General features: G+C 28.8%; 1 protein-coding gene across 1 annotated transcript in view; it reads left to right on the plus strand.

Moving 5' to 3' along the window:
* The window catches only part of LOC135960810 (G-protein coupled receptor dmsr-1), a 43,021-nt gene extending 34,638 nt beyond the window's left edge, over positions 1 to 8,383 (plus strand). Inside the window, exons 5-6 of the mRNA XM_065512202.1 lie at positions 6,817 to 6,972; positions 7,848 to 8,383. Coding sequence (XP_065368274.1) covers positions 6,817 to 6,972; positions 7,848 to 8,190 — 499 coding nt within the window. The 3' untranslated portion in view covers positions 8,191 to 8,383. The remainder of the gene's footprint in view (positions 1 to 6,816; positions 6,973 to 7,847) is intronic.
* Positions 8,384 to 13,250: the final 4,867 nt, after the last annotated feature.

Genomic DNA, 13,250 nt, shown 5'->3' on the forward strand with positions numbered 1-13,250 from the left:
TGTGTCTTTTATATCTCATTAGAACGACAATAACGTACACATTTCGATTCTTTTAAATTAAGTTGCAAAAGTAATCACTTAATAGCAAAATTTTTAAAAAAAAATAAAAAATGCAATTTTTGTAAATGCACCTCAAAACTAAATCGAAAGTCGGCACGTGTTGCCCTTCTTAGAACAAGCTAAACATAAAATTTTTTTGGTGGTATTTTAGGTCATTACGAATGTTTTCAGGGTGTACCGTGTCAAAATTTCAAAAAATTTAATTCTAAGGGACACTATAATACATATGTGTTCAACTTAATTTCAAAGAATAATCTCTTTTTGTAAAAAAATTAGAGAGAGTAGAAATGTTTTCAGAAATTCGTCTCTATCCTGATCAGCGTTGCCACTCATAAATAAGTGTTGGTGTCCCGACAAAATTCAACACAAATAAATTTCATAAATTTCACAATTTAACATAATTACACTCAATTTAAATAACATGTGTTATAATTTTGAAATATTTAAAATGTGTAAATTAAATGTATTATAATACGTTAAAAGTTTTAGTATTGCAAGGCCTTTGGCATTTTTTGAACTGAACACTACTAAATACGTTCACATTTACATCTGTCTTCATATTTTATAAATAATTTTATTATTTTGGATTAACATAGTTTTTTTGTTAAGTTTTTTGTTAATTTGTTCTTAAAAATACATATTCAAAAAACCTACCAAAATGCGACAAAAATCGGAACAAACCAACCAAACTACCAAAAGTCAATTTGTTAACTTAAAACTACCAATTTTGGTCCAATTGGACCAAAGCGGCAACGCTGAACCTGATGCTATAAATATTGGGGCACATGAGTTGAGACGATAAAATATTATGCCACCAATGACAACAACATTCTTTAAATCTTAAACAAAAAACATATTTACTTTTTATGGGAGCCAATTATGGATATATTTCAAATAATATTAAACAATTTTAAACTTGGGGTTTTTCCTCAATGAGTTAAGTCACTCTAATTATAATACAATCCTATAATAAACAAATTAAATTTATGAATTCAGTATTTTATTTAACATTTATTTATTATACCCTCCACCATGAGTTTGTAATTTCTACATTTTTCATTTGCGACCCCACAAAGTATATATATATAGATAGCGGAGTCGATATAGCCGTGTCCGTCCGTCTGTCCGTCTGTATGTTGAAATCAACTTTCCGTAGCCCCCAAATAATTTACATACATGAATTATACATCAATATATCCGCTATAGATCCGTTTCGGCTGCTATTTAAAATCGAGACAATCGGCCCACAAATGGGTGAGATATAAGGAAAAAACAGGACAACCTCGAGTTTTCAACTATTTTGAAAATATATCTGGATAACTAAGTCATTAATATAGACAATATATATATCTAATGATAGATATTTCAAAGTCCTTTACAATGACGAATATAAGGCCATAGTAAGTTGGACCTACAATGGGTCAAAATCGGGAAAAATATTTTTTAACCCGAATTTCTTTTTTCACCAAAAAAACTTTTGCTGACTTTTTTTACTAATTCGTAAATTTAAAAAAAATTTTAAAATAAAAATAATATTTAAAAAAAAATTAAAAGAAAATTTTGAAAATAAAAAAATTAATTTTGTTTACCAAAAAATATTTAAATTTTTTATTTTAAAGTATAATTTGGTAAGCGTATATAAGATTCGGCACAGCTGAAACGAGTTTTTACAATCTTATAAAAAGCTCTTCAAGATTTTGTTAGGGATATATACAAGAATAGAAATCAAATATAATTACATCTTTGCCACGCATAATTTTGCCTTACCCACCTTTTAAACTTGATTGATTTCGAAAAACTAGAATTTTGGCAATCATTTAGTCAATGTGTAATATTTTTTGATAATTTTGTTCAAATTTAGTAAATCATTACTCAATCTATAGAAAATATATTTAAATGACTTTACTGGGTCAATGGTTTAAGTTTAAACACTTGAAAATTAGTTTAACCCTAGAATACTAATGTACGTAAATACATATAATTTCATATTAACCCTTTTTAGATGCAATGAATTAACAAAGAAATAAACAACAAAACAAAATACTTTCAGAGTTTAAATTTGTAATTTATTGAAGTGTACCTAAAGGAAATTTACGTATCCAAGGTTTAGGAATTAGATTGTAGGAAATTGACCATTTTAAGAGCAATTGGTAGCAAAATTACTGAACAACATATCTTGGCCAATTTTTACGTCAAGTAAATAAAATGTTTAATATTAAATTTTTCTTTTCAAAAATCTATAAAAAAAAATGTTCTAAAGTTGATTTTTCAAACATTTCAATCAGTCTGCGTTTTGATAAAATTTGCTTTATTTTGTAGCCAAGTCGATATATCACAGGGTTAATTATGCATAAAATTTAATCTTCAGACTTTATGGATTATTGATTTCATTAAATGCTAATTCCATACGTTTTTATGTAAAATCATAAAAATTCTAAAATTTCACCTTTGAACCCGATAATAAATTTAGAATTTTATATATTACCTATGGATTGGCTAATAATAATCTTAATTTAATTTAGTTTATAAAAAACATTTTAGTATTCATAACAGCCCTTTAAACTAGTGGTCGTCACTCATAGCCCTGGTGGCTATGAGTGACGACCACAAATATAACCATTTACATACCTGTAAACTACACGAATGTCAACGAAGTCCCTACAAATTATAAAATTTTAAACAAACATCGCAATCGCAATATAGCTAATCAGATTACAACGCAAAAATGAAGTGCATAAAATTACATTTTCTATTTGTGTCATCCCTGGTTTACACCTACATATGGGCAATTCCATATCATCGTACGTGACATTTGTACGCCTATAGAGTGGAATAGATTTTGCAAAAATAAGAGTATCTGAAAAATAATTTGGTCTTTATGTTCCATTCAGAGGGTACTATATTTTAAAATAATAAAAAGTTCTTTCGAAATATTGTTGTCCAAAATATAGAGCGAAATAAGCGTATATCGTACGTGACATAAAACGGAACTCATTTTGAGGTACATGTAGAAATATGCAAAAATATTCGAATCGTGAGAGGCATTAGGTTTTCTTTTAATTTCTTCCACTAAACGAAATATTTTTCCTTTACAAACCGTCATATTTAAATAAAAACAATATTTGGATGATTTTATAATAAATAAAATTTAATATCGTACGTGACATACCGTACGTGACAGATTTTTCTCTTATAATAAAACAATATATATCCTGTAAATAAATGCATACAAAAACTAAAAAAATTAATAGAAAATATACATTCGGTTTCAATAAACAATTTGACAATAGCAAAAAAACAATCAGAGTCAATTCATTTCATACTACAAGCTTACTGGGAGCCTAGTTTTCGCCGCAATTTTAGCCTAAAACTTTAAAAAATTAAATATAATCAGTTTAAACTATTATTTTTGTATTTAAAATGTTGTAATATAATCTAAATATATTCACATAGTAACATTTTATTATTTTCTTCTATTCAAATCATCTTGAAAAAAAGTTTCAAGGGTTTTTGTGTTTTCAGTCGTGGTAGCGATTATCGTGGAATTGCCCATTCAAATTTGATTAATAGCTCCAATGTTTAATTGTATTATAAACAATTATTTTGGCACGTTTTTGTCGGTCTATGCATAAAATTAAAATTTATTTATAGCTTTGTTTGCTTTTCATATTTCGACTAATAAAATCAGTCGTTAAAATGTTTTACAGACATAAATACAAATCTATGTAGATGGGGGGAAAAAATATTAAAGACAACCGCAATTTATATTCAAAATAGTTTGTCAATAATTTAGGACATTGTGTTGATTTTTCTTTTTTATAAACATACAAGTATTTTGATATTAAGATAATGAAACTTGTGCATAAATACTCGAGGGACCCAAAAAAGACTAACACTAACACGTGCCTCATATTGTTAACCGCCCAGCAAAAGTTTGCATTATAAAGTAATGGCTTAAAATTCGAGCGTTATTATGGTAGAATATTACGTTTTCATATCTGGCCACATATTTTGAGCGTTTTTCTGCAAATGCAACACTTCAAACGAATCAGTTGCGTTCTGAACCGAACAAACCATCTCTCGCAAGTTGAAACCTTCAGCGACAGTTTTAAGAAGTAAAGCAAAACTTCCCGCATATGACGCTTTGTTGGTAAAAAATTGGACGTTTTCGATAACTAAGTGGGAATTTATGTATGTGCCAGATTGGTTTAGTTATTTTCGATTATTTGAAGAACAATAATTGTAATCAATCACTGTACGATGTTTAGCTAAAATTTGGAAGAGATCGCAACAGTAAATGTAAGGACTTGCATTACAAAGAAAATTGTAATTTCGAGAGTTTTTAAGCTTTGTCTGAATCACTTTCATATATTTTTAAGATGTTTGACTGAAGTTGGGCGGGATCGACTTAGTGATTCTCAATATCTGGAGAATGAAATGAATTATTTCGTTACTATTGCACATAACAGATATAACAAGAAAGAGAACTATATTCGGCTGTGCCGAATCATATATACCCTTCACAAAATTATACTTTAAAATAAACATTTTAAATATTTTTAGATAAACAAAATTTAAAATAAAAATTTCGAATTTTTTTTTCCAATTATATTTTTAAATTTTTTTTTTGACACTTGAATGTATGATTCTTACTTTTATTTTTCCATAAAGTATCAAATATTTAGTTGATTTTTATTTATTACTAGTTGATCGCCCCGGCTTTGCCTGGTAGCATTTAATAATGGTAGTTCTTCAAGTTTCTCCAACCCACTCACACCAGCCTGTTCTTATTTATTTGCAAATAAAATATCTAAATTTGTACTGCATACTTTAGGGAGCTTTGTTATTACAGTTGACTGGACTCACAAAAAAAGAATTTCCGAGTTTTACCCAGAATTTTTTTTTCTTTACAAACCATCTCCTGAAAATTTCGAATCGAATAAAAAAAAAATCAGCCAAATCGCACTAAAGGGTTAATTTTTAGCCGGTTTTTTCCTTATATCTCAGCCATTTGTGGACCGATTTTCGGCCCATATTGGAAAGAAATTTCGATTTTGAAAAAAAAAAAAAAAAGTCAAACATTGTATGTCTTGAGTTACAAAATATTTATTTTGATAGATATCCCACTCGCATCCCACTAAGCGACCAAATAGGTCTTCAAGGAAAATATCTAAGCTTTATTTTAAGAAAAAAAGGGCCCATTGATTTCGGAAAAAAAATATTAAAATTTTTTTATTTTTTTTTTAATATTTTTTTCGAAAGATTGAAGAAAGAGCTATCTAAACTATTTGGGACACATTTTGCTAAGAACAATAGGTAACAAGTAAGAGTGCTATATTCGGCTGTGCCGAATCTTATATACCCTTCACCAAATTATACCTTAAAATTTTAAATATTTTTAGGTAAACAAAATTTAATTTTTTAATTTTTTGGAAAAAAATTTTTTTCGATTATTTTAAATTTTTTAAATTTTTTTTTTGTCTTTTAAATTTGAAAAATTTTTTTTTTGTCTTTTAAATTTTTTTTTTTTGAAAAAAAAAAATTCGGGTTAAAAATTTTTTTTTCCGATTTTGACCCATTGTAGGTCCAACTTACTATGGTCTTATATACGTTGCAAATGTCTTTGAAATATCTATCATTAGATATCCATACAAAAATCGCGGTTGTCTTGGTTTTTTCCTCATATCTCAGCCATTTGTGGACCGATTTTGCTGATTTTAAATAGCAAAATTCTCGAAAGCATGTCTGAAAGAATTATTGAAGATTTGGATCCCGAAGATATCTGGGGTCTTCAGAAAATTGATTTCAACAGACAGGCAGACAGACGGTCAGACAGACAGACAGACAGACGGACATGGCTTAATCGACTCCGCTATATATAAGGATCCAGAATATATATTCTTTATAGGGTCGGAAATGAAAAATGTAGAAATTACAAACGGAATGACAAACTTATATATACCCTTCTCACGAAGGTGAAGAGTATAATAAGTTACATGGATAAGAAAAAACCCCTGTTTGACCAAAATGTCAAAATTTGACCCCCTATAACTCCGAAAAATTGTGTCTGAGTTACTATCCAATAGAACTAACCTTTGTGCAAATTTCATCCCAATCGGAAGACATCGATTTCAAAAGTTGGTTCACTTGACATGAAATGCCCCATATATAAAAATGAAATGGTTCACGTATGTAATGGCATCACGTGATAACGGCTGGAGCGATTTGAATGATTTTTTTTTATTCGATTCGAAATTTTCAGGAGATGCTTTGTAAAGAAAAAGATCAAAAATTCTGAAATTTTAATTTTTTTGCCTTCTTTCCACTTATTACTTTTCTTAATAAGAGACAATTTTTGGAGAAACTTGAAGAACTAACATTAGTAAATAGCTACCGGGCGAAGCCGGGGTGGTCAACTAGTTTTGTATAAAATTCTTTCATATTTTTACAACGATACAAGTAGCAAAGAGTATCGGGTTAAGCTAGTATTTTCTATTTATATTATTTAACCCTTAGATGTACTTGGGGTCAAAATAAGACAAATTTTTTAAAAATGCTTAAAAGCTCAGTCTGGTTTAAAAGTTTGAAAGATGAACATTAGAACAATAAAATGTTTTGAAATGTAATTTTTGATTTTCTTTTATAATAATAGGAACAATTCTAGTAATGATGAATTTTAACTTTATCTTAACAATCAACGTAAATATTTATTACAGCGAATATAAAATTTTCTTTCTTTTTGTATTTTTCTGACAGAATTAACTTTTGGATACATTCGGTTATAATAAAATTATTACCCTGCTGCATATTGACCATCATTAGTTTTGTACTGGTAAGAGTATTGTGTGAAGCATCGAAACGCAAACAAAAGCTCAAGGAATACAGTAATCCAAGCAAGAGTACGACACAGCAACCTTGTCTGCCAAAAACCAGGTAAATTATATACATATGTACATAGAAACACAATTTATAGAAAAACCAATCCACATTCAATTCCTAATTATCAAAAATTCATGCACTTGAACATTTTGTTGGAATTTGACTTGAATGCAAATGTAATTATGTTTTAAACTTGAAAAATGTTTGAACAAATTAATTATTTTTCAAACTTAAAGCATATGGCTTGAATTTATGATTGCTTTTTACTGGAGAATGCTGTTCCCAATAAGCACCAAAGCATCAAAACTTCAAGCACTTGAACATTTTGTTGGAATTAGACTTGAATGCAAATGTAATTATGTTTTAAACTTGAAAAATGTTTGAAAAAATTTAATATTTTTCAAACTTAAAGCATATGGCTTGAATTTATGTTTCCTTTTTACTAGAGAATGTTATTGAAATAAAGAGTAGTTAATACAACTGTAATTCAATTACTTGACTATAATTCTAGACTTGAATTACACTTGTTTTCAATTTGAATTCCAGTAAAAGTGCTTATTGGGTTGATATAAAGTAGTTTATTTCTCCAGTAAAAAGGAAACATAAATTCAAGCCATATGTTTTTTGTTTGAAAAATATTTAATTTTTCAAATATTTTTCAAGTTTAAAACATAATTACATTGAAGTCAAATTCCATCAAAATGTTCAAGTGCTTGAATTATTGGGTCTTTGGGGTTTATTGGGTACTAACTATAATTCAAGGCTTGACTTACACTTGCTTTCAACTTGAATTCCAGTAAAAATGCTTATTGGGATTGCTTTAGAGTCTAAAGCTTGTTTATAAAAGTTTTTGGATATTTTACTTGATTCATTTTCATATTCAAGTGCTAATAAATTTTGTTTATTCTTGTTGCCATTCATTTATGCAGGCCACCCAAATGTGATCGTCGCACGGATCGTACTACCATGCTCTTGGTTGCCGTTCTCATACTCTTTCTTATAACGGAATTTCCTCAAGGTATTCTAGGCTTAATGTCTGGCATTATGGAGAAGTGCTTCTTTAATGCCTGCTATCCACCCTTTGGCGAATTGATGGATCTATTGGCGCTAATAAATGCCGCTATTGATTTCGTTTTGTACGGTTTGATGTCAAAACAATTCCGCACCACATTTAAGTCGTTATTTTTTAAAAGGCACTTTGGCAGCATTGAACTGACACGTACCACACGTTTGACAACGACCTGTGTATGATTTTACAAAAAAGAAATGCTTGCTGTTAATAACAATACAAATACCCAACAAACTACTACAGCCAGCACAACACTGTTCACCAGGAATAAATTGAAAACTAAGCAGACTGAAGTCTCAATAGTTGCAGCAGCCGCAACAGCAGATGTATTTGCCCCCAGAGTCCAGTAATTCAAACAGGAGTGTGATATTTTTGAAGAAATCTTATTTTTTACTTATTTTTTTTTTTTTTGATATAAAATTAAATAAATGTACTCGTATGTATTTTCAACATGGATTAATGAAAGTTTCTGACCTAACTTGTAGCAAATCGGATAATGTTACCGCCACAGAGTATACGGAGGTGACAATTTTGACGTTTCAAAATCAAAAGGCAGTTCTGTGAGTAAGAGATAAATATAAAACATGGTTATCTTCTGTCGCGAGACACCTCTGTAGTTTTATTTTTGCAGTTTTTTGCTAAAAATTAGGTATTAATTAATAATTTTCGGAATTATAATTCTACAGAATTATCTTTCTGAAAAGATATTAAACTAAAAAATCGGTTGCATCAACCATTTTTCTATATTTCTCTGACGATTCCTAAAAGACCTATTGAAATATTTTTTGAAACGTTAATTCCTTCCTAACTGCTTCCAAAAAGGTAATTTTTTTGTATAACAATTTCAAAACTCCACAAATCGAAAAATTTAAGAATTACTCTAGGATTTTATTAAGGATTCCCTATTCCACAAAATAACTTTTCACTTTATAAAATTTTTTTTTTTTTTTTAAATTTCCACATTTCCACATTTCCTTTGAGGCTGGGGAAACTACTTTGGGTATAAATAGGGAACACATCAAGGTTTCTAAAGCTGCTTTCCGTTTTCTGATTCCAGCTTTGGGATTTTAGAACCTGTGGCCCAAAATTTAAATTTTTATGAAAAAAATAGGTCAAATTCCGAAGGGCGTAGGTGCGACATATTCAAAAAATAGGACATATTTTTTATACCAAAATATTCTATGAAAAGATACCTTATATAAAAATATAAAATGTTATATGTTCTTAAAGAAAGTTTTATTTTTAATAAAAAAAGAGTTAAGTCATCTTTTCTCCCAAAAAACAGTAAAAAACTACTATTTTTTGAACTTTTTAAATTGAAAATCATTTATTTTTGGATCCATAATTGATATTGCTCTGAAATCTTTTGTATATTACTCGTAATTTAGTTGTCTAACTAACAAAAAAAATTCAAGTCCAAATACGGCCTATATTTTTAAAAAACCGGACCAACTTTCAATTTTGATATACCTATAACTCGAAAAATTATAAGGAATGCATTTTTTTCAAGACCTAGGCAATCGCTTTCCAAAACTATAAAAATCTTTGAAATCGTTTGGGATACAAAAAAATGGCACGTGTTTAACAATTTTACATGTCGAAGGTACCCTCCCCTGTACCATTTGTAGGGCCCATTTTAATAACTAAAACTCAAATACTGCTTGGCTACGCATGCGTCAAATTTTATCGCGATCGGACTAGCCATTTAGAAATACCAGTTAGGAGCTACTCAAGCAGCAAAAACTTTTGCAGGATTCATCCAAAAACAGGGAAATTAAAGTCGAGAGACCATGAATGACGATTTTGCATATCCGAAATGCACCGTATCATCACTTGAGATGAAAAATTAATCTATTTCGATAACCCGAAGCATAAGAGAACGTATGTGCCTAACCCGCTTTATAGTCCAGACCAGGGCACACTTAGAAAGGTGACTGCATCACTACAACAATACAAAAACAACAGGTACTTTGTTTTTGTTAAAAAGTAGGTGAACTGTCAAAGTTGCCTGTTGTTGTTTTTGCTTTTGGGTTTGTTGTATTTTTCGCCACAACAACCACAAGTGAATTGATAATTCAAACTGAATAAAAAAATAATCAGCTGTTTCATGGCAGTCACCTAAGTGTGCCCTGGTCCAGACCTTAACCCGGCCGACTAGTATTTATTTCGATCGAAGCAGAACGCTCTATCTGAGTACAGAGTATCCAATATTGGCTTGATTCGTTATTGGCCTCAAAAAAATTAGCAGTTCTTTTGGCTCGGAATCCTTATGTATGTATATTTTTTAATTTTTCATAAAAAGTTATCTTATCGTTTGGTATTTATTAGCACGTTTTGATACAACTTCTAAGAAATATTCCATGGAGTCAGACTGATGACTAAATTTTTTATCAAAGTTAACCTTTTGATGTAATAGGATTCAAAATAAGGCCAATTTCTTAAAATAAAACACCTTAAAAACCTATGAGACTTATTAGAAACATTAACTTTAGAACATTCTTTTCCTCGCCACTCATGTGGTGAAGTTTTTTTATTAAAAGGCTGCATAGATCATGAGTGTACTGAATCGCTTTTAACGACTACAGCCTAGTACTCTGTTGCTATTTGCGATAAATTTTATATGCAACTGTTGGTTTTAATTTCGTGCGAAAGAAGTGCTGCTTATATTATTTCGTAGTTAATTATTATTTCACATGTTTTTCACAATAAGAACAGAATACTTACTGCTTTTGCGAAATTATTTCGCAAATATTTTACGAACGAATTTTTGAACAATACTAAGCTTATGTTAAAAAATTCAAATGATTTCACTTGCAAAGAACTTGTTTTTCATAGTTAGGTCAGGGAATAATTATGAATAACTATAAATTGCATACAAATACCTATAATGTATGTGAAAAATAACATTCTGTAAAAATATCTCTCAATATTACTTATTTATTATAGATTTAATATACAGAAGTAATTATTAACAATTAATTTTTTATACATATTTTTTGTAACTACATACTTACTATTAAAATTAGTGGAAATATAATTAAAACAAAAAATAATAATAAAATATGTCTATATTGAAATTAAAATACATGAAAATTTTTAATAATTTTAAAAAATTTTGTAATAAAAATTGTGATTCTGAAGAAGAAGAAAATAAGAAAGAAATTATAATAAATTATATAAATTGCGGAATGAATGATAGTGAAATGAAAACTTTATGTTCTGAATAAGGTGCTAAAGATCACCATAAACCACATGCAAGCTACATGAGATAATGGAGGTCAAAGGTTACAGTGTGACCACTTTCATCAAACTACTTAAATTCACAAAATTTACATGAGTGGAAATTGCATAAAGTGATTCTGTAACCAAATTTATTCGTGTCGAATATATTGAAGTTTGAAAAACAGATTGTTACGAAAATTAACTAAATGAGCTATAGTGTTAACTTTGCACAAAAATTGTATCTAGAATCAAAATGTAGGAAATTTGAACACCAAAACTTGAACATGACAATTTTTTTGGCACTATCCTTCAAAACGTGAAATATATACACTGAATCAATTAAGTCTCCGTACAGGTACTTTATTTTTATTTAATCAAACATATAAATATATTTACCTAAAAAACTAAAATATTGTGATCACTTATATTTTACACCGAAAATCGATTTTTTATATGAAAATCAATTGAAACATAAATTTGGCTATAATTCGGTAAATAGTGGTCCAAATGGAAAAAGGACGATAATCTGTGATCACTTGTATTTTCAACCGAAAATCGATTTTTTATATGAAAATCAAGTAAAATATAAAATTGGCTATAAGTCGGTAAATAGTGGTCGAAATGAAAAAAGGACGATCGTCTGTGATCACTTACATTTTCCACCAAAAATCGATTTTTATATGAAAATCAAGTAAAACATAAATGTGGCTATAAGTCGATAAATAATGGTAGAAATGAAATAATTTCGATCATCTGCGATCACTTATATTTTCAACCAAAAACCTATTTTATTATGAAATTCAAGTAAAACATAAAATAAGTCGTGAAATAGTTCATTTTATTTTCAACCAAAAAGCGATTTTTATGTGGCTATAATTTGGTTAATAGTGGTCCAAATGGTAAAATTGCGATCATCTGTGATCACTTATATTTTCCACCAAAAATCGATTTTTTATATGAAAATCAAGTAAAACTTAAAATTGCTTATAAGTCGGTAAATAGTGGTCCAAATGAAAAAAGGACGATCATCTGTGATCACTTATATTTTCAACCAAAAACCGATTTTTTTATATGAAATCAAGTAAAATATAAAATTGGCTATAATTCGGTAATTAGTGGTCCAAATGGAAAAAGGACGATCATCTCCGATCACTAATATTTTCCAAAAAAAAAGCTATTTTTATATGAAAATTAAGTAAAACATAAAATTGGCTATAATTCGGTTAATAGTGGTTCAAATGGAAAAATTGCGATCATCTTTGATCACTTATATTTTCAACCAAAGATCGATTTTTATATGAAAATCAAGTAAAACTTAAAATTGCTTATAAGTCGGTAAATAGTGGTCCAAATGAAAAAAGGACGATCATCTGTGATCACCAGGGAAACCAAAATATGCAAATGCATGTTTTTTCTGGAGAGTCTAGTGGGCACATGGATAAGATATTTACACGTTTCAGAACTATTTAAGAATTTTGGCATCGATTTGTTAGTGCATATTTTTGCATATTTTACCCTTAAATGTATATTTTTGCATATATTTGTTTTATGAGCCTATTTATGTCATATTTTTGCGTTTTAGAGCATATTTTACTGTTTAATAGCATACTTTGACTTTATCAAAAACAAATTGTTTCATAATTATTTTTTCGTAATTTGATAAACTGCCACCAGAGCCTGTTGTAACTCGTTGGGGAACATGGCTTTCAGCTGTTAGTTATTACGCCAACAATTTTGAAAAGTTATCAATGCTTTAAATGCTGAGGAGTCTCAGTTTATTAACATTGCTAAAGATGCTTTAAATACACCTACAATAAAAAATGACTTAATTTTTATAACGTCAAATTTTGGATTTATTGAAACATTTATTAAAAAACTTCAAACAGCTGGGCTTACAATGATCGAACAGTATAATTTAGTGGAACAAGCATTTAATAAAATACCAAATTGTAGTGTTAAAACTAATACTAAAATAAATTTTGAACAAACAATAGGAAAAAATTAAGGATTAAAAATTATA

Source organism: Calliphora vicina, chromosome 5, assembly GCF_958450345.1.
Source record: "Calliphora vicina chromosome 5, idCalVici1.1, whole genome shotgun sequence".
NCBI lineage: Eukaryota > Metazoa > Arthropoda > Insecta > Diptera > Calliphoridae > Calliphora > Calliphora vicina.